The 22,680-nt window shown below is 38.9% G+C and overlaps 1 protein-coding gene across 1 annotated transcript in view; it reads right to left on the reverse strand.

Annotated features, from left to right (window-relative positions):
• Positions 1–16,717, reverse strand: part of EREG (epiregulin) — a 31,712-nt gene extending 14,995 nt beyond the window's left edge. The window contains exon 1 of the mRNA XM_089663705.1: positions 16,289–16,717. Coding sequence (XP_089519831.1) covers positions 16,289–16,331 — 43 coding nt within the window. The 5' untranslated portion in view covers positions 16,332–16,717. The remainder of the gene's footprint in view (positions 1–16,288) is intronic.
• Between the last annotated feature and the right edge of the window lie 5,963 nt (positions 16,718–22,680).

A 22,680-nucleotide genomic window follows, 5' to 3' on the forward strand; every position in this document is an offset into this window, starting at 1 on the left:
AGTGATTTTACATGGGATTATCATATGACTGCTAAGTAGTGCACATGAACTTATCATATAGAACCTGGAAACACTATCGATTACTCATGTTACATGAGCTTATCATATGACTACTATATTGTGCACATGAGCTTATCATATAGAACCTGGAAACACTATCGATCACACATGTTACATGAGTTTTACCATATGCTGGCATAAATAACTGTAACTATCTACTGTACTATAAACCACTCATCTGAGACTTACATTTTTACTGAAGGTTTGGACTTTGATTCAATCACAACATTATTACAACACAGATTTAGAACCTTTACCAGTAATATAGTTCAAAGGGCAGCAGAATTAAGTTTAGCACACAACTTGCAGCTTTCAAACAGCCATCTACTATTTTAATATGTTTGGTCCCTTTTACACATGCAGAACGATGGGGTCTGCCTGTCTGTTTTTTAGGCAGACCCAATTGAACCACCCATTGTTCCCTATGGGGAGGCGCATGTAAATGGACATGTGTCCATTTACACCCACATGCATCCGATCGGATCCACCAAAATCAGATGCATGGGGATATGTTCATCATCCATCCACCGAATTAAATGATAGTCAGATGTAAACAGACAGGCAGTCTATTTACGGTACATCTGACCACCCATAGAGAACAGTAGGTTGTGTCCGCTTGTGCAGAGCGGCATGGATCTGTAATCTGCCTGCTCAGTGGTGATCAGCAGACAGATCCCCTGCTTGATGGAGTCCGCCCCATGTGAAAAGGGCCTAAGGCAAACAGAAAACCTGTAAATGTTTTCCAAAATGGCAGTCAGTGGCATAAGAAGAGTACATGACAGTAGGGGGTTTATTTACTAAAGCTGGAGAGTCCAAAATCAGACTCCCTTCTGCATAGAAACCAATCCGCTTCTAACCTCAGCTTGTTCAATGAACCTTTGGCAATGAAACCTGGAAGCGGATTGGTTTCTATGCAGAAGGGAGTCTGATTTTGGACTCTCCAGCTTTAGTAAATAAACCCCTAGTTGTCTGTTAAGTTTCACTATCCCATTTGTCCCTGGGACTGGGACTTGAACGACCACTCTGTCTTTACATCTAAGGTTCTTGGGAGTGATATACAAAGCTTTGGTCCACTGGCACAGTGGGAAGGCAAGAGATGCCTGGGAAAGAATTGGCTCAGTTATTGGTTCAGTGACTCAAAAATTGTTACAGAAACAATTGAGTACTGTCTGTGATGCTTTTTTTATTTGCATTAACATTCAATTTTTCAGAACAAGTTTTCAGGGTATGTCCCCCTTATTCAAAGTCCAAGCAGTACTTTGCTCACCTTCGTCACCTCAAAAAATTTTAAAACCAAGGGAATAGCAAGGTCCCATTTACATTGCTGCATTTGAACACACATGTTGCAACACAGTAAAACATGTGTCCATCTTCTCCATAGAAAAGTGTCTATCTCAGCATTTTAGTGCAGTGCATCAAAAAAAAACAAAAAAACATCAGTTTTTTCAGCATTTAATTCCTTTAGGAGATTCAATGGAAATGCATCAAAAACCTGTAACATACATTTTATGCATTACTGTGCACATTACCAAGGTGTTTGATTGCAAGGTGTGAATTGGCTATAACTATGTTTCTCAGTAGAGGTTTCCTTTAAATAGTTGATTTGAAACAAATGTTTTTTTTTTTTTTTTGTAGTGTGTTTATTCACCATCTTCTTCTTAAATCTCTTGATTGGGATCAGGGTGAGGTCTAGCCACAGTACAGCAATTATGACAAAATCCCATTTACCCAGCTGAGTTTTTCATTTGCTTGATGACAAAATCAGCAGGAGTAGAAGGATTCCAATGCTGGCCGCACAAGGTTAGAAAATTATTCAAAAAAGGGTTCCATAGGCTGGATCGTTTGACTTTCAAAATGTTAGTGGGCTAATTTCAATTAGCATAATGCAAAGTTTTATGGCAAAAAAAACCCATCACATCAGATTTTTTTGAGCCAAAACAATTGATTTTCTAAATATTAGTAGTGGAATCGATCAAAGACAGCTAAAAAAAAATCTACAGCGCATGCGCATGTTAAAATGTAACCCCAGAAGAACAAGCAACGAAAAGAAAGAGCTCTCTTTTGAATACAGTTGGCAAGTGAGAAGATTAACAAAGGTAAAAAAAATCTTTACATCATTTCCACCAAAAAATGCACCTTTTATGTTGTTAATATGTCAACAAATGGGGGAAATATTTTGATACAATGATGGCGTTATCACATGCATGTTCGATGGATCTTTATAATATCCAATCGTTTTTTTTAACAATTTTCTAACCGGGCAGCATAAGGCAAAAATTACAATGCAGAAATCCTACCTGCACAGTTTCCAAGACAGAAAAATGCCCAGCTACTGTAGAATGAAATTCAAGTCATCAGCAGCTTTCAAAGAGTGGACTTACAGATAGTATGTAGAATATAAGTATGTATGGACAACAATTTAAAACTGCTTTTGATAAAAGTTTTTTTTTTTAATTCTTATATACTATGCTGAATAAATATGTTATTATTAAAGTAAATTAATTAGCTGTAATTTATGGGTAGTAAATGACTTACACTGTGACAACAGTGACTGCACAGTATTACATCATCTTCCCAGCACTATGCGCTTTTCTTAGTGGAATGTCATTCTAAGCAGAACAACAAACACTTATGTGGTTTTGTGGAATGTAATTACAATAGCAGAGGATTACAGTTATTAGCACTGTTATAGAAAATCACTGATAAGACAAATCTTAGAATAGATGTCCCTCTTTGTCATTTTTTAAAAGGCCATGTGAGTATGATGATGACATGGCAGAAAGTTAATTGTTCTCGTCAAAGTGGGTAGCATTAGAGACGGACTGCTACAGCGTTTCGTCATCTGTTATCTATATACTGTATATACTGTATGTGTAAATATATATATGTATATGAAAGTCATTATTATTGCTATGATTTAATTGCATATTTCCACACCACTGTGGGATGGGATGCTGGCAACTGTGTAACATGGCGAGATTTGGGTGCAAAATAGGCAGCAGAGTAACTTTTGCTATATTGATTCTAGTGTAAAATTACCATTTTCAATGTTGACAAACTTTTGTAGCTGCAGAATCATATAATTTTGCTGATTGAGCTGCTTAATTGGAGAAAATAATGACTTTTTTCTTTATGTAGGGAGCCTGCTCTAAGCAGTATTGCCCCTAGCCTAAATATAGTGCTGGGCTGTAGTCAGCCTGAGCATGAATAGCTTTGCTTTACCCTAACCTTAGTGTTATTGACTGTTTTTTCCTGCTGGTGGAAAGTGCCACTGGAAATAACATTAGAGGATCCAGTAACCTGAGTTTTGAACATTTATGAATCCCTGGCCAACCACTAAGAGGTGTATTGCCAGTAGCGCATGGTGGGGAGGGATATAAATATTTGGGAGTGACCTTGCAAAGGTCTTTTGCCACCCAGGCTCTGCCTGGGGAAGATGTGTTGCTGTGGTGTTCCTGTCCTCCCATTGCTGCTGCTTGGGGAGGGTGTACTACAAAGATGCCCAATCCTGTGGCTCGAAGCTTCCTGTAGGAGGAAATATCCAGGGGATATGAAACAGGAAGGTGAGGGCCTATATTGGAACAATAGGGTTGAAGACTTCTTCTAAAGAAGATGGTCCTGGAGACCTGAGAAGAAGCTACTGCTAGTGGACATTGCAGGAAGTTTGTGGAACTCATCCGAGGAGTAAGAGTGCTGAACTGACACTACTTTATAGTCTTAAAAAGACAGAGTGCCAACGTTCTTCCTGAGTTTATGGCCGTTTAATAAACTGTGTTAAACTGTCTTACAATGAGTGGAGCCCACATTCTTTGTACCCTGAACATGCAAGAATCCAACTCTGAGGTGAAATAGCCCAGTAAACCATTGTGCGTCCCTAACAGCCTCTAGGGAGTAAGGCGGTGCTACATTTTTGGAAGTAGTGCAGGCCTTTTTCTGCTGTCTATAGTTGACTTAATGTAGTGTTCTTGCATTTTTTTCACTTTGTGTATGTCATCCTTAGGGCTTGTTTACACTTGCTTCAAAATGTGGCTTTGGACATGCTTTTTTAAAGCACTCTGAATGCCAATCAAAGCTACTGTCACTAAATAAAGTGGCTAACTTACAGTTCTGTTTACACGTTGCTTTTGCTTTGCTTCAAAAATTACACTTCTTGTGCTTCAAAGAGTTTCCCAAGCCTCCATAGAAGTCTATGGTAAAGTTTGCTTGCAGCAGCTGCAGCTTTTGAGAGGCTTCTATTCAGCTTTAGCTTCGCTTTGTTTTGCAGGTATTGCAGGTGAGATATCACAGGAAGCACTGGGAAACCAAAAAGTGAACCTTTCCATCCAGATTTAAAGCTAATAGTGCCACTGATGGACTTTTAATTTAAAAATATGTGTACTACTGAGAATACAAAATAATATATTGGAAATAAATGCAATATTTATATACATTATATAAAAGAATATTCTGTCTGTGTATTCTGTCTCCCTTTTCACTGGATAACAGGTTATGCTTTCAGAAGCAATGTAACATATATTTCTAGCTCATACACTATATAGTTAAACGTTTGTGGACACCTGACATTAATACCTAGATGAGCCTTTTAGACATCACAATTCAAATCACAGGCATGTTGCCACAAACCCTTCCCTTCCCCCTGCTTTATGTCTATAACAGCCTTCATTCTTCTGGGAAGAGTGTTTCTGATATTGATGACAACAGCTGGCTCTCAGAAAGATGCCATGAGTGGTCACTTCTGGTTCATGTGTATATATTCTGGGAGTGTCTGGTGCAGAAGTCAAATCTGGTGAGCAGCAGAAACGTGAGTGGGACCAGGGCCAGAACAAAACAAAACACAAGGCATACATGTTGTGCAACATGGGAGCGCTATAGCAGAAGGTAAGCGGGGACTGGAGAAAGAGAGGACTGAGCGGCAGAGGATCAGCAGAGTGGTACCAAAGCAAGAGAAACTAGCAATGTCACTCGTGCTGCGCAGTGTGGTAGCAGTATAACAGGAGGTGAGTGGGGACCAGAGAGAGAGAAGAGGAACAGCAAACCAGAGGATCAGCAGAGCTGGGGTTTACTACTGAGTGGGGGATCCGCAGAGCTGGATATTACTACTGAATGTGAGATCAGCAGAGCTGGAAGTTACTAGGGAGTGAAGGATCAGCAAAGCTAGGGGTTATTAATGTGTGCGGGATCAGCAGAGCTGGGGGTACTACTGAGCAGGTGATCTGCTGAACAAGGGTATAAATAAGCTGGGGATCTGCTGGATGAGGGTACCGATGAGCTGGGGATCTGCTGAACAGAGGTACTAATGAGCTGGGGATCTGCTGACTGGGAGTATTACTGAGCTGGAGTTCTGCTTTGCCCCTTTAAAACAAATAGAACTTCAATACACAAACAGGGCATTTGCCAAGCTTCAAAAAAGCATCATCGATGCATCACTGAAGCATCAAAAACACAACCATAAAACATTTTGAAGCGGTAGGTTTCAAAGCAAGTGTAAATGAGCCCTTACTGTCACTTTACACTTTACATTTCATTTATATTGCTTTTTTTCACTGTCTGTATTTCTCTTTCTCATGAAAAGTAGTAGTCTAATATGTGTTTAGTATAGTTTAGTAGTGGTCAATGCTATTTGAAAGGACTTTCATAACCCTTCCTCTGGATCAACTGTGGGTATAGGATTATAACTTTTTTTTTGTAATGGTTGAACTGGATGGACTTTTGTCTTTTTTCAGCCAGACTAACTATGTAAATATGTAACCCTGTCAAAAAAACCCTTCATCTTGCTTTCCCTTCTTACCAACATTTCAAGGAAATTGAAATTCTCTCATGAATGCAACACATTCACCTGAATGGAGCCTTGGTGCTTCCATCACACAACTATGGTTGTGTGGGCGTTTAGGAGGTAAAACCGGGGGTGAGGTGGCAACACCTCTTCACTGCCTGTCAAATGCCCTCTGCATAATGATCTGCCATGGATCACTCTTTGGAGGGCTGACTCTGTTTTAAAGAGCCCTTAGAAAGAATTCCAACATCATTGTTCAAACATTTTAGTAATTTATCAAATCTTTTAGAGCATGTGCTTGTAGTTGTGTAGATCATACCAAGGTGAAAGTGATGCAATAGCATTCTATTTGAATCAACACTTACTTCAAAAGTAAAAAAGATGAATTGTCAGGTTAATGATAAACTAAGAGAAGCTCTGCATGACCTTGGAAGAGCCCTTTGCAATTATTTTAACAAGCTTGCTGTTCAGTTCTTTTAATTTACATTCATGAAAACTTTTGTACATTACCACTTCTAGCATATCTTAGCATGAACTTCATAATCTAGCCGGCAGTCACTTATCCAGGCTTACCACCAGAAGGGCTGTAAAAAAAACAGTTCCCTCGATAGCAGAGGTCAGTTACTGGATGATGAAAGGATAAGGAAACTTGCCATCAAAAAATGATATCCACCAAGGCTGTAAGTTTAGGTCGAGAGAGAGGTAAGTAGGGTAAGAAAGTGTTCTTAAAATGGAACTATGAGCAAAACAAAAAAAAATACATATATGATGCCAACATTAACACAGCAGTTCTTGGTTTTTCCGAGTTCCCTTTTGTAACATAGTTTTATTATCTGTTGATCCTTCCAGTAGATCCATCATTTTTCAACTTTCCTTTAACAGGGTGAAGACATTGTTCTACAATGAAATCATACAGCAGTGTTGTCACCATGTTGGATAGAGTAGTCCTGCAGCACAGTAGTTGGACATTGACTTTGCACTTTTGTACTTTAAATTAAAATTTAAGCAAATGACTAACAGACTATTGCAAGCATTGGAATATGGTTTGTATTAACCCTTTAACTGCCAAGTTTGATGGACAGCTTGGTCTGAAGTGGGAAAATAGTGGATCTACTGGCAAGATCAACAGGTACTAAAACAAAACTTTATGGGGGGATTAACAAAAACAATTGTGTTAATACTAGTGATAGGCCGCATCATATACAGTATGTCCTTTTTTTTATTGTGCTCATAGTTCCGTCTTAAAGAAAATGTACACTTACCCTTAAAGCTCCAAGCTCCTTCAAAATGTCGATCCTACTACCAAGATCTATATAATTTAAAAATATCTTTATAAGCAAAAATGTTTTTATATGTATGTAATATATATATATATATAGTGACAGTACAAAGCCCTGCTGCTGTGAAAAGGGAGGTAGGTATGACACAGGGTTTGCACATATGCAGAGTGTGGGGCTCTGAAATATTGATTCTGAATGGAGAAAGGTGGTTTTTTCAACTTTCCCTGGGTTTTGATATTCCTAGATTTGGTTCCGAAGTTTGAAAATTCCAAAGAGTTTTCGGAGAGAAGAAATCTCGAAACCAGTGTCCAGGTCTTTCAGAAGACTAGCGAGCTGTAAGTGCAGGTGCACAAAGCACCTGCTTGGGCATAGCTCAGTTCTCCCAATAGGAGACAGGTGGACTCCATCCAAAAGACAGGCCGGCTCTGGTAAAGGGACAGGTGTGCTCCACGTGAAATCCGGGAGGTCTCAGGCTAGGAGACAGAAGGGCTTCAGATGGATGCCAGGAGATTTCCCTATTGTGAGGTCAGGGTGTGGCAGAGAGCTGTGGGATGATGAGAAGAGGATGCGAGAGGTGCTTGGACTTTATTGGAGCACAGTATTTACTGTGAACCAGTCCAAGAGACTAACCGATAGGTACAAAGTTGAGGCCTGAGCAACAGTCCTTCAAAAGAGCCAAATCATCATTTATTTTTCACATTTGTATTGACAGTGGAAACCCCTGCATGGGCATCTGGTTCTGTTGAACTTTAATTTTGTTTAAAAAAGTGGGCCAGCAAGCCCTAAACCACAGCTCAAACTGGCATCTGGCATAGACTCACTATAAATGCTTCTACCACTGAGCTAAATACCCCAAATATCATAATAAACATATATCTAATATTTTAACATCTACTGTTCTCAAACTTGTATAATAATTATTTTATTTTGTCTGTCCATGACATTATTAAAACAGACTCACAGTTGAATAAAAAAAAAATAAAAGTCAGCAGCTACAAAAACGGTAGCTGCTGACTTTTGAAATACAGTCACTTACCTGTACTTCGGTCCAGCGGTGTCCTCACCACGGCTGGTTTCACCAGCCGTCTTCTTTCCTTGGTCCCGGCATCCTTAGTGTGGGCACCCGGCTGTAACAGCTTGTGACTGTACAGCTGGGTGCCCACTGTGCATGTGCGAGTAGTGTTGCACTTTATGAATGTCCTGTAGTCTTCTGGGACCTGTCACGTGTCACGGAGGGGGGAGGACAACTTCTGTTTCTAATTGCCATAGACGATCGCACAAGAATTGGCAGTGGGTACCTGTCAAATTTGGGTACCCCCTTGCTCCCCAAATGTGCCGATCCTTAACGGGGAGCGGGGGACAAAGCATTCCAGCGGAACTTCCCCTTTTGGGTAGAGCTCTGCTTTAAATTTGACAATGACATTTTTAAGCTGTGTTGTATCTCTGTATACAGTACAATTTTTGCTGCTAGGTGCATATTTATATATATATATATATTTATACCCTTGTTGAATAAGGCAGGTATATTGAACACTGGAATTCACATGGGATATCTTGTTCTAAAATTATCAAAGGCAAATAATAGGGTAATTACAGAAACAATTGTAGAGATTTCTGTTGGTATGTGAATAAGGATACCAGCCAAGAAAACAGAAACTGGCCTAGATCATGCATAATAAGGGTTTGGTTAGTGATGAAATTTGCAACCTGTAATTAAATACGACAGTGTCCAAAAATGTAGCCAGGTTTAGTAATCAAGCTAATTCAGGTTCCCAGACATTTTTTTTATCATTAACCCTTTTATTTTGTATTGCAGGTATTGCTATTTTCTACCTGGTCTTCATTAGCTGAAGTGTTTTAGCTCTGAAAGCCTGGTTGACCAACATAAAAAAAATAGATCACAAGTATTTGAATGACTTAATTTATCAACGGCACTATTGAAATCACCTGCATGGCATGTTTTTTATTTTTAATAGCTTTATTACATCCCAGACTGCAGTTTTGTGTTCATTTTCAGCTTCTGGTAACTTAGCTCCAGTTCAGCTGTTTATTGTACTGAGGAATGTGAGATAAACAGGGCACTCCTGGATATTACCCACCTGCAATTCACATAGATCTGATTACAAGCATATTCTGGACCTGTCTTCTTATCTATACAGGACCTGTAAATGCAGGGACACGCAACGCCTAAGTTACATCATACACCTTTACTGATGCTGTTAGCAACTTGAAGGTAGACTGATCCCCTATGTAGGTTTGATTATCATACTTCTCTGTAGGAATGAACCCATACAGGTCATTCAAGAATTAGTAGTCATGACATGTTTCTAAATCAATACTGCTAGTTGACTGCAGGAAATAGATAACAGAATTTTGAATATCTTTTTCAGCAATGAGAAGACAGTTTGCTAGAAAGCTGCCTTTTGTCACAAGTAAATTGACAAGAGATTATAGCGGTCATAGATGGATCTAAGCTTGGCCGCTTCAGTAGGGGCCGGCTGAATTTTCATCCATCTATGGGCAGACTTGTTGTACAGTAGTCAACTTCTGTACAACCAGCCTGTTGAAAATTTTCACACAGTCAATGCCGCCGGATATACCTTCTGGTGCTGATGAGTGTATTCTAATGGCAGGGAAGCCTCCCCACTGTCAGAATACAATAGCTCTGTGGGAGGGATTCCCCCCATTCACATTTAGTGTGTGAATTAGGGAATTCATTAATTTGCTTTCATTCAGCTACTGGAATCAGGTATGGCCAGCCTAAGTGCTTAGAGTCACATATATAAATCTATACTGAGTGTGGTTATGGTATTGCTGCAGTCATGTCAGAGTATAGTGATACTTCTCCTTCTACCCGGATTTGTTTTTACAGGTGGTATGTAGTTTCAGTAAGAGAGAGAGGGTCTGAAATTATATAGCTTCTGCTTGGATCTCTCTTTAAAAAATAAAGGTTTTATATAAAAAAATAAAAATGCATAGAAAAATAAACATTTAAAGAAACAGTAAAAAAACAATACTATCATAAATACAACAAAAATCTTGCACCTTATAAATAAGGAAAAAGCAGCTCAATGAGTACAAATTAAATTTTCTGCTTCGGAAAAAAAATTCCAATGGTGAATTAAGTCATTTTGCAGCAAAATCAGTTTCCCAAAATCACTCTGCTCATATGAAAACATACAGTATGAAAAAAATAGTTTTTAAATATATACAGTACATACATGAAACAGTTATATTTGCACATTCAATATGCAGAGTTAATGTCTTGCTTATAGTGATGCACAATGACTGCACCTCTCTCAGTACTGTTCTATAGGTTAGGTCTGAACTGCCTGAAAATAATAACCTCTGTGGCACAGTGGGTTAGTGGCAGGGGCGGACTGACAACTCATGGAGCCCCCGGGCAATAGGGGATCATGGGGCCCCTGTGTCCTTGCCCAAACTCAAAAAAGCCTATAGAAAAGGTACCAGGGGCATCTCATGGGGCCCCCTACTGACCCCGGCCCTCGGGCAGTGCCCGAGTTTCCAAATGGTCAGTCTGCCCCTGGTTAGTGGTTAGCACTTCGTGGGTTTAAATCACAACCATGGTACTGCCTGTCTGGAGTCTCCATGTTCTCCCTGTGCCTGCTTGAGTTTCCTCCTACTCTCCAAATACATTCTGGTAGGTTTGTGAGTAGTGTGTGAGTATGTGAGTTAGGGACATTGGATTGTAAGCTCCTTGAGAGCAGGGACTGATATGAATGTATAATATACAGTACAGTGGTACCTCGGTTTACGAATGCCTGGGTTAACGTAATTTTCGGTTTACGAATGAAAATCCATTGAAAATAATGCCTCGGTTTACAAATTTTTTTTCGCAATACGAAGCAAGTTTCCCCAGGAGGCATTGCGCCTAGGAGGTTTATAGAGCCGCCTCCATGCATGCTGGAGTCTGTGAGTAGTCTGTGAGTAGCACGTGGTGTTGAGTGTGAGGTGTTTTTGAATGCATTCCTATGGGAAACCGTGTTTCGGTTTACAAATTGTTTGCAATACAAAACGTCCCGGAGAACGCATTATATTCGTAAACCGAGGTACCACTGTATATGTAAAGTGCTGAGTAAATTGATGGCGCTATATAGATATCTGTAATAAATAAATATAAAGCAAACTGAGCTTATCTCAGCAGCAATGGTGATCACATTCCCTGATAGGCAAATGACCAGTAGAGATGCATGCATGCAATGCCAATCTGCGGTTTCTAAAGCAAGCAAAATCCCCTCTTGTATTAAAAGAGGTATAGACTCTAGAGAGAGAGAGAGATATCATATTACCCCTGTACAAATCATTAGTAATACCTCATCTGGAATATGCAGTTCAGTTTTGGGCACCAATTCACAAAAAGAATATTGGGGAACTGGAGAGAGTACAGAGAAGGGCAACCAAACTGATACGAGGCACGGAGGAGCTCAGCTATGAGGAAAGATTAGAGGAACTGAATTTATTCTCTCTTGAGAAGAGGAGATTAAGGGGGGATATGATCAACATGTATAAATACATCAGTGGTTCATATAGTGAACTCGGTGTAGAGTTATTCACCCTGAGGTCATCACAGAGGACAAGGGGGCACTCTTAACGTCCGGAGGAAAAGAAATTTAATCTCCAAACAGGGAGAGGTTTCTTCACAGTAAGAGCTGTGAAAATGTGGAATAGACTCCCTCAAGAGTTGGTTCTGGCCAGCTCAGTGGATTGCTTTAAAAAAGGCCTGGATTATTTCATAGATACACAGAATATAACTGGATACTAACATTTATAGGTAAAGTTGATTTTTAAAAAGTTGATAGGGAATATCCCCTCTCGGGGATCAGGAAATAATTTTTTCTTAGCAGGAGCAAATTGGATCATGCTTTGCTGGGGGTTTTTTTTGCCTTCCTCTGGATCAACTGTGGGTATAGGATTATAACTTTTTTTTTTTTTCTATGGTTGGACTGGGTGGACTTTTGTCTTATTTCAGCCAGACTGACTATGGAACTATGGAACTATGTAAGATGGCATTTATAATTTTGTGTACAAAATAAAATAATGACAGTATGATAAAGCAAGTAAGTCAAAAACGTGAAAGTCATGTCAATAATGACTTTCAGAGAAACATTGCACCAAAAAGAACCAAGTAATCCAACCTACGTTTCTCTTATATACTGCACCCATTTTTTTTTTTCAAACAAACTGCATCACAGGCTTATCCCAGACATGTAGCAATATGACACCTAATTTAAGAATGCACAGAATAAGAATGTATGGGAAGCAAGACTTGACAGCTTTGTCAAGCACTGTCATGCCTCGGAAAATATTTAGTTGTGAATGGACATCACAGTATTGTGTAATGTGTGTGCGCGCGGCATCAGATGACACCGATTTATTACTTTTTTGTTTAGCTTTTACAAATTATACATTAATCAGTGTGTCATTTTTCAGCCTAACCAGCTTTGTTTCTAAGCTAGTGTTGCTATGAAACATTGCTAAAGGCAGGCACTTTTACAGTCACACAGTATACAGGCACATCTGTCCTTGCATGCTGGAATTTGAAATGCAACTTCCCTTGTAAGCAAATACATTTAGCCAGAATTTTTAGTGGCCTCCACACATGCCTTTGCACCATACAGAAGCAATGAACTGGTCAATTTGGAGTAGAGAATGTTCACTTTGCATAGTGAATGTATATGTAGCTAATGAATATGGTTAAGATGTGTTTGCACCGAGCATTCAGTCATGTACAAAAGAAAAAAGTTTTATTTGTACGTGATTGGGTGATTAAAATGAATACAGCATCACCTTGTGTGGGAAGTCAACATTTTCTTTGCAAAGTAAAACATTATTATTACAGGTACTTATATAGCGCCATCAATTTACGCAGCACTTTTACATCAATATTGTAAATTCCCATCAGTCCCTATCCCTAAGCGGGGCAGCACAGTGGCTAAAATGTTTAGCACTTCCACCTGGCAGCACTAGGGTCATTGGTTCAAATCCCAGCCATGGCACCACCTGCCTGAAGTTTGCATGTCCTCCCTGTGCCTGCGTGGGTTTCCTCTGGGTTTATATTGTAAAGCGCTGAGCAAACTGTTGGTGCTATATAAATCCTGTAAAATAATAATAATATTCTAGTTTCCTCCCACTCTCCAAAGACATGCTGGTAAGTTAATTGGCATCTGTCTAAATTGGCCCTAGTATGTGAATGTAAGTTAGGAACCTTAGATTGTACACCACTTGAGGGTAAGGGACTGATGTGATTGTTAAATATATAAATAAAATGATGAATAAATTGATGGTGCTATACAAGTTCCTGTATAACCCTCAAGGGGCATACAATCTAAGGCCCCTAACTTACATTCATACATACACATACTAGAGCCAATCTAGACAGGATCCAATGAACCTACCAGGAGTGTGGGACGAAACCCACACAGGGAGAACACGCAAACTCCATGCAGGAGGTGCCATGGTTGGGGTTCAAACCAACAACTCTAGTACTGCCAGGGGGAAGAGCTAACCATTTAGCCACTGTGCTGCCCATTTTCTGATACATGTAGGCAAACACACAGAAAGTATAACATTTCCATTCAGATTGCACCAAAGAGTAAACTTCAAAATCATTTTATATATTATAGGTGGCAATACACATTCCAATAAAAGTGAACAACTGATGTCCATTTTGACAAAATGATCAAATCAGACATTGAGTGAGCAAGACAAAAATGGCACAGATGAGCAACAAATAGTGACAGTTTTGATCGACTCGAGTCTATCAGTTTTGCCAGAGAAAAGGTTCATACAGAGTCAGTTAATAGCTTTTTCGTGCCCACGTGAATCACTTATGATCAATCTACATGTAAGGGCATGAAAAAAGACCATAGATCAACCCTGCATGATCTTTTTTTTTCTGCCAAATAGAACTGGGGTAAAATAAACCATCACTATATGTGGCTCATTGTCGTTTTTGTCTTGCTCAATCAATGTAGGAATCATTCATTTTGTTGAATCAGACATCATTTGGTCATTCAGTTTTATCGCAACATGTATGGCCATCAATATATGTTTAATTGTAAAAGAATAAAGGAATTCATCCTGCGAATATATTACTGAAATTTACTGTACGGATGTGTTCTTCATAGCTTTTTTAAACCAGATGACTGTCTAAATGTCATCCCTCCTTCAAAAGCAGTTGGATGCGAATTAACCCAAGTCTTATATATTTACATGCTGTTTCATTTATCTATGTACTTGTGAACATATTTCATACTATGTACGCATTTGTGCCTCACAGCGGACTTTCACTGTAGATTATATACTTTATGTATGTTCTTTGGATGTTCAAACTTTTAATAAATTAAGATTGAATAAAAGAATAAATGACGTCCTCAAGCTTTTTCTTTAAAATAAAGCAATATAGATATTATTAAGATATAGTTTGAAGGCTACACAAGTTAGCTGGATCTGACTACAGAGCTGAACATTTTTTATGCAACAATATAAATGCTACTGTTGTCAGTCTGCTAAAAATGCAAGTTACCTGGCTGTCTATGGCTTGAGTCACCGACTCAGAAAAAGCATGCAGTAAGTGTCAGTCTGTCATTGATACACTTGTTCAGTGACAGACGAAGTATTGAAGCATGGTAACCAGCAACTAGCATTTAAAGAAAGTTACGTCAGCTATCACAGCCTCCATATTTCTCTCAGCACAGGTTTAATTTAGAGATTGGTCTGTGAATACATGTGCTTGTATAGTGGGAGCACAAATATGCATACATTGTACAGGTACACCTAGTGCAAACCTTTCCTATGGGAAAACAACAGCAATCCTCTGAAAAAAAACAAACATGGAAGACCAACCCAAAGACAGGGATGTTGCAACGTGCCCATAATATAACATTTTTATTTATTTATTTATTACAGGTACTTATATAGTACTTTCAATTTATGCAGCACTTTACATATATATATGGTACATACCCATCAGTTCCTAACCATCAAGGAGTTTACAATATAAGGTCCCTAACTCACATTTATACATACACATACTAGGGCCAATGTAGACAGGAGCCAATTAGCCTACCAGCATGTCTTTGGAGTGTAGGAGGAAACTGGAGTATCTGGAGGAAACCCACATGGGCACAGGGAGAACTTGCAAAATCCAGGCAGGTGGTGCTGTAGTTGGGATTTGAGCTGACGCCCCTGGTGCTGCCAGGTGGAAGTGCTAACGATTTAGCCACCGTGCTGCCCCGAATTCAATGCTTAATTTGGCCATGATTAACTGAAAATAGAAGCATTATATATCTACACACTTGGCTAAATAAGAACTAAATAAACTGTTAGCCTCTTTTTCAACAAGGCCGCTTCATTCCACTTTTTGCAACTCATAAGTTGTGGTATTAGTACTGCTGAGTATTTAAGTATCAGAGCTACAACGTAATGGAAGGTTATGCACTTTTGATGCTAAAGTTACAAAGCGAGCAGAACGCTTTTCTAAAGTCACTATTGAAGTGAAAACCTGACCAGGACTATTCCATTTTTTTCTATTGTAAAAATAACATACTTCAGTTTCAGTAAGTGCACATATACAAACAATGTACATACAGCACTTTCATATATAATGATATTGCTGACATTCTTAGGGAAATAAGTATTACATGTTCTGATAATAAATAGTAGACATAATAATAATATGCTTAAATAAATTCCTGAAAATGTTAATTATGCCATTTTATTATTTTATTAATATAAGACAGATTGAGTTGTTCTTTTAATTTGTCTCTGCTTTAACGCTACAAAATATGACATTAAATTAGATCTCTTTTTAATTTTCATAATTGTTGTGGTTTTTACACTTACATGATATTATAATCCATTTTTATAATGATCCTATTAAAAAAAGTTAATTTAATTTATTGTACATGTTTTACATTAACGGTGTTCACCGGGTATAGCGGCATGTGTATGTATACGAGTTAGGGACCTTAAGTTGTAAGTTCCTTGATGGCAGGGACTAACGTGAATGTACAATATATATTTAAAGTGCTGGATAAATGGTTGGTGTTATACAAGTTCCTGTAAATAAATACATTCTATGGTTTATGACAGATGGAATATAAACTGAATGAAAGTTTGTATTTCTGAGCTGTCAGGTGCATTGTATACTTACTAAGGAAAATGATGACACTGGATATCCTCCTGAAACAATCCATGCTGTCAGCTGATGGGAAGAGGCTGAGAAATCCTTGAGTCAGTCTGTTCTTGGTTGGCACTTACAGGAGTTGGGAGAGCCTGTCGATGAAGCTGTGCTACAGAGCTCAGAGGAATGACTAATCAGACTCAATGTTCAGGCAGGTTTCCCTCTCACTCAAGAATGCTACTCTCAGTTGTACTGTGACCTCTGAGCCGCAGAGTCATTTATACAACCAGTCCTGCTAGATAACTGGTTTGGCTCCAGTTCCAGTGCAGACGCACAATGAGGGAGGAGATTTTTTTTTTCCCTCTCTTCTTTTATTTTTCAGCCCACCAGCGGAAGTTTCCTAAGCTTTGGAGTAAACCTCTTGATATCTCATGTTTTTGCTGAGAGCAATAAAATTTTGACAGCGTGGTGGGTGGTTGCAGGTAGTGAGAAATATGCTTCTACTCTGCTTCCTCATCCTCTCCTTGTACTCTGACTATTCACACCCAGTCCTAGACTGAAAGACTCACCCATATCACTGGCTTTATTAACTTTTTCCTACCCAGCTACATGCTAGAACTGTTCAATTAGTTTGTTCCAACTACTTTTCAAGCAATCTTTTGCTGTATATGCCAAGTTACTACAGATAATGACGTATATCAAATCATCAGTTGTTAGTGAACTGTCTGGAAATCAAATAATTTAATGAGCATACAATGTCACACTGGACAATCATGCCTATCTGTCTGTTTTTTAGACACTCCTGACATCTGCATCATCTCTTCATACAAACAGTAGCCAAGAAATTGACAAATCCTGAATGTTAGATACTAAGGAAAAGTTTATTTGCCAAAGATCATGAGGTTACCATTTGCAGGATTGAGCAGTTGTCCTCTAATGTCCATAAGTACTTAAAGGTTAGAATTTTAAAAGAGCTCAGATTGACATGGGCTTAGAATTTAAAGTCTAACATCCTTCTTTAGAGAGAATATATCTATTACTACGTCAGTCTGACATACACTATATTACTAAAGTAGCTTTCTGTATTAAAAACTTTACTTTTCAAAGCTGGCTATTATAAATAGCTTTCAAAAGCGGTTTTCTTTTGTTATACTTTACTTATATAAACTACTGAAGTATTGATTGTACATGCAAGTGTACTGTTCAGTTTTTGTTGTTGTGTATATCTAAATTCATGGAAGGGCTGGGCTAGGGGACTGGGAAGCATCTGCCCCCTGTGCTAGTACTAATACAATGTATTGGGTGGGTGCATATTGGGTGGGTGCCCCCAAATGAAAACCCTTCAAACATGCAGCAATGGATTTAGCTACCCATGTATCCCCATTCACACCTGTAATTACAGCTTCTGGCAGAAGGAAGTCTTCCAGCACCAACTTCATCTTCAGCTTACAGATAGCATGTGACCAAATGCCAGAAATCTAGGAGGAAACTGTTGCTGCAAGAGGGGAAGGTGTGTCTCGTCATGTCCTCTACAAACACTTTCACCTTTCACCTTGCTCACTAATCAGTGCTATACCATGACACATTTTGTGTGCTACCCCATCTTTGTGCCACAAAAATATTTCCCTACCACGAAAGAACCAGTTGTTTGTGTTTGCACTCTGATGTTAAGGGGAACTCTATGGACTCTTGTGCAAGGGGGAGCTCTGTGGATTCCGGTGTAAAGAGGGAATGCTGGAGAGACTCTGATTTAAGGGGGAACTCTGTGGACTCTGCTGTAAAAGGGAACTCTGATATACGGGGGCACTCTGGTGTAAGGGGGAACATGAGAACTCTGGTGTAAGGAAGGACTCTTGGAACCCTGACGTATAGGAGAATGCTGGGGAATTTTATGTAAGGGGGGACTGAGGGGACTTTGATATAAGGGGAGACTCTGACTGCTGCACTCTATATGTTGTTTCCTATGTTATGTACACTTGCCCCGTGCACTCTAAACATTGTGCTGTACACCTGACCAAGGTATACATTGTCTCAACAGTTGCTGGTTTTAATTAGGTTCTTCTTTAAGGTAGGCTCAATCAAACAAAATGATATCTTTGTGTGCATGAAAGCATACTGTATGCAATGGAAACATTGAATTTTTTTTAAAAAACTGATCCTTTGTCCTGAGGTTTATTTGTGTCTGTGAGGCTGTCAGTTGTGGTATAGTAGATAGAAATATTTTGTGGGTACAAGGACTGTTATATGTGTGCAGTGTATCTAGCAACTAGGCACAGATTCCGTTTAACGATCCCTTTTACGCTATGTTTGAAGAGAAGTCAACAAGGCCTAGAGCAACAAAGATACTATCCCCACTGTGAAGCATGGTGGTGGCTCTTTGATGTTTTGTTCATGTATCAGCTCTGAAGGCATGGGGAATCTTGTGAAAATTGATGGTAAGATGAATGCAGCATGATATCAGAAAATACTGGCAGACAATTTGCATTCTTGCATGGGACGCTTTTGGATTTTCCAGCACAAAGCCAAGTTGACCCTCCAGTGGTTACAGCAGAAAAAGGTGAATGTTCTGGAGTGACCATCACAGTCTTCTGATCTTAATAGAATCGAGCCGCTCGGAGGAGATCTCAAACGTGCTGTTCATGCAAGACCACCAAAGACTTTGCATGACCTGGAGGCATTTTCTCACGACAAATGGGCAGCTATACTACCTGCAAGAATTTGGGACCTCATAGACAACCATTACAAAAGACTGCATGCTGTCATTGATGCTAAAGGGGGCACCGCACAGTATTAAGAATTAAGGGTATGCAGACTTTTTTACTTGTTGCCATGTTTTGTTCTATGATTGTGCCATTCTGTTATGACCTATAGTTAAATATGAATCCCATAATAAAATTTAAAAAATGTGTTTTGCCTGCTCACTCATGTTTTCTTTAAAAAAGGTACATACTGTATATTACCAATTTTCCAAGGATATGCAAACTTTTGAGCACAACTGTATACTAACAAGAGCCTATATTACTGGTAGGGGCAAACCAAGACAACAAGTTGAGGAATAGGGGTCAGGCAAACTATAGGAAGGGATGGCTCTTTAGGCATGGTAAATATCAGTCCCCCCAAAAAACACCATAACAAAAATTCCCAAATGTAAACTGGGTTAAATGGAGGCACATGTTCCGTGTATCAGAGCTCCGTAGGTCCATTCTGTACAAGCTCCAAAACTAAGGCATGAAAAAAAAATGCAAACATAATTAGCTAAATGGATTTCACATATGAAAAGCTGATGGGGTTTGAGGAAAAGGTTAGGGTACTCACAATGACAGAGGCAAAGAACAGAGTTGGACTATATGTAACTTGAAAATTACAGTTTTCTTTCTCCAAAGATGTGAGTAAAAAGGTACCCAGAGACTGTAAGTGTTCATTACCCTTTAGTCCCCAATGTACTGGATAAAAAAATAAATGAAATCCTTCAAAAAACCACTGATGCCCAGTCCAAATGTATTAGGTGAAAATCACATAAGAACAGAAGGAGTTTAGTGATGTAGAAAGCATGAAAATAGTGAAAGGTTCAAATGATGAAGACAGTTTGAGCAGTGTTGAAGCAGGTTCCAGATCATTAAAGATGTTGAAGAAGAATGCTGCAAAAAAATAAGGTGGGTCACTAATGGGAGAAAACTTAATGACAGAAATTAAAGAAAATAAGACTTTAGAAAAAAGCTAAAAAAATACTCAATGGTTTCTAAAAGACCGAGAAATGCAAACAAAGAGGAGATAAAAGCTCCAAAGCTAAAGTTAATGTAAGTAATGGGAGGTGTCTGAGAAATTTTTAGAAGAGGGCTTTACTGATGACTCAAAGCTAGCTTGTGGGGTTCTTTAAATCTAACTCAAGTTTTAAGATGCCTACAATTATAGGAACTTGTAGTAGTTTTGTTAGGTCAGAATTATTGGATTTCCGTACCATATTATTTATGAAACGTTCTATAGCCGAACATGTTTTCATCTTGACTGTTAAAGAATTGATGATCAGGAAACTGGTAATATGAATAAAGTTGGAGGCAACTTTGTAGTAACTAAACTGTAATTTGGTGGAACAACATGACCATTCTTTAAAAAGAATTATTATACATTACACAGTGAAATATAAGGAAATCGGAGGTTTATGTGAGTTTTGCTAATGTTTGTGATAAGTATGCTATTTTTAGAAACAAATCCTGGCAGATTAAAGAAAAAAAAGTTATCTTTTTAATATTTAACCTTACAAATTCATTATTTTGTTGTAGGACTTTAACCTTGTACAAAAACATGTTTGGTTTGTTAGATGTTGAAACACCTTACAAATTCTATTTAATAAAACTCTGCTAAACACTTTTGACAACTGATATGCTAATAATCTCTAAATTGAATGCAATATCAGAAAAACAAGTACCTACAATTACTGTGTATGGGGTATCTGGAATTTAGTAATCATGTTTATTTGAAAGAAATAAAAATATTTCTCTCCAGATGGTACTTCACGCCAGAGTGTATTGCTAAGAATATTCCTTATTATAAGTCTTCCTGCTTCCAAGGTTGTGGGACCATGGGTGATATGTTTCACATACAGTGGTCTTGCACTGTGGCCTGCTGATTATGCATATGGGTATGCTACATGATCCACTCTGTCACACAAATTAATCGTTCTGAAAAACCCAGGGGAAGCTCTTCTCCACAGACCGATCGAAGATATATTGCAACGATCCCGGGCCCTGATTTCGTTCTTTGTTACGGCAACAAAGCAAACTATAGCATCTGCATGGAAATCACCATCTCTTAATTTTAAAAGGAAGTTAAATCTAGAATCCAAGGATTCTTTATCAATGAAAATTTAACGGCGGTATTGGAATACAAACACAATGAATTCCTCTAGATATGGCAGCACTGACTTGACTACCTGCGAGTTTCCCACTTCATCATGCAGTTGACTCACCTTTGATTTGTGGGTCTATTTCTCCTTCCCCTAACCCCTGATGGGACAGTGGCTTATGCTCCCTTGTGGCAAGATTCCCCTACTCTTCTCCTCCCTCCCTCCCCTCCACTATCCTCTCCATGACATTCCTTGTTTCTGCTTTTCCGGAGGCTCTCCCCCACCTACCCCTTCTCATTTTATCATTGAATTTTTAATGGAATCCACAGCCGAACATACTCCTTCTATGACCTGGCATTGAGGTTGCATGTCGTACAGATCTGGTACACTGCTCTTTTCGCTACGCAGGTTTAATGAACATATACTTCAGCACAAGATTGTACGATTCTTTGAAATTTTTGTCTATATGCTCTTAGTGGTTGTGACGGGAATCACTTTGGGTGGGGGGCCTATGTAACTCAACTCACTTTGGAGAGGTGGGGAGACCCCTGTCTCAACTCCCCATATCCCTATTATGTGTAAGTCACCCTGTGCCTGTTAGGGGTACAGGGTGATCTGTCCTAATATTGTGTAGACATGTATAGGTGGGGTGGGGGTTGTAGATTGTTTAGTGCCATGTGGTTTCATCCCATTGTTCTATTTTGTGTCTTGCTTGGGCACAAATTATTATGGGATGTATGTGTTTATGTGTATTGGCTTGTGGGGGGTGTCTCCAGCAGCCCTCCCTCCTGATGGGACTGTCTGTTGGTGTGTCCCTTGTTAGTAAAAGAAGATTGCCCTGCCCTGTGTAATTATGCAGGGAGGGGGGGTTGTTCCCTTGCAAGTATATATCTTGTATCTGTGTTAAAATAAACTAGTCTACTTTCTGGATTACTTCAAGATTGGTGTCGTCTAGTCTTGTATGGTCTAACTAAAGTACCCAAGCACAGTCTGGGGTCGGTTCCATTTCAGTGGCTCATATCAGCCCTTGTTACATGTACTTCTCTGCTTTATACTTATTTGAACATTTATGTTGCTCATACATCCCCTGCATGGGTTTACTGTTCTATTTCCTTTATTGAACATTTTCCTCATCTACGTTATGTGCATTGGATCTTCAAAATGTCCATGCATTGATATTTCAAATACATTTTTTTTTGGTACCAGAAAGAAATAAAAAAATATTTAGATGCTAGGAGGTTTCAGTTAACTTCCTGCCCTGTGGATGCAAAAGCAAAATAGATTAAATATCTCTAAACAGAAGCTAATTAGTGAGCTGTCATAGGAACAGGTGTCTGGGTTTTACATTGCACTTGCTCTGATGCCATTTCTAAAATTTTGGACTTCCAGTCTACTTCTATTTCAGTGGCAATGGCCACCAGGACAAATAAAGAGGGAAATCTCCACAGTAGGGACACAATCACAGCAAAAAACCCCCAAAGGGTAACCAAAACAAAACAAAAAATGTTTTCCTTCAGTTCCATGTTAAAGAGATCTTGTCGCCAGACAATTAATTTCAACAAAAATCTTCCCATGAGAA

Source organism: Staurois parvus, unplaced genomic scaffold (assembly GCF_062004578.1).
Source record: "Staurois parvus isolate SC_StPar_1 unplaced genomic scaffold, SC_StPar_1.0 ptg000044l, whole genome shotgun sequence".
In the NCBI taxonomy this organism is placed as follows: domain Eukaryota; kingdom Metazoa; phylum Chordata; class Amphibia; order Anura; family Ranidae; genus Staurois; species Staurois parvus.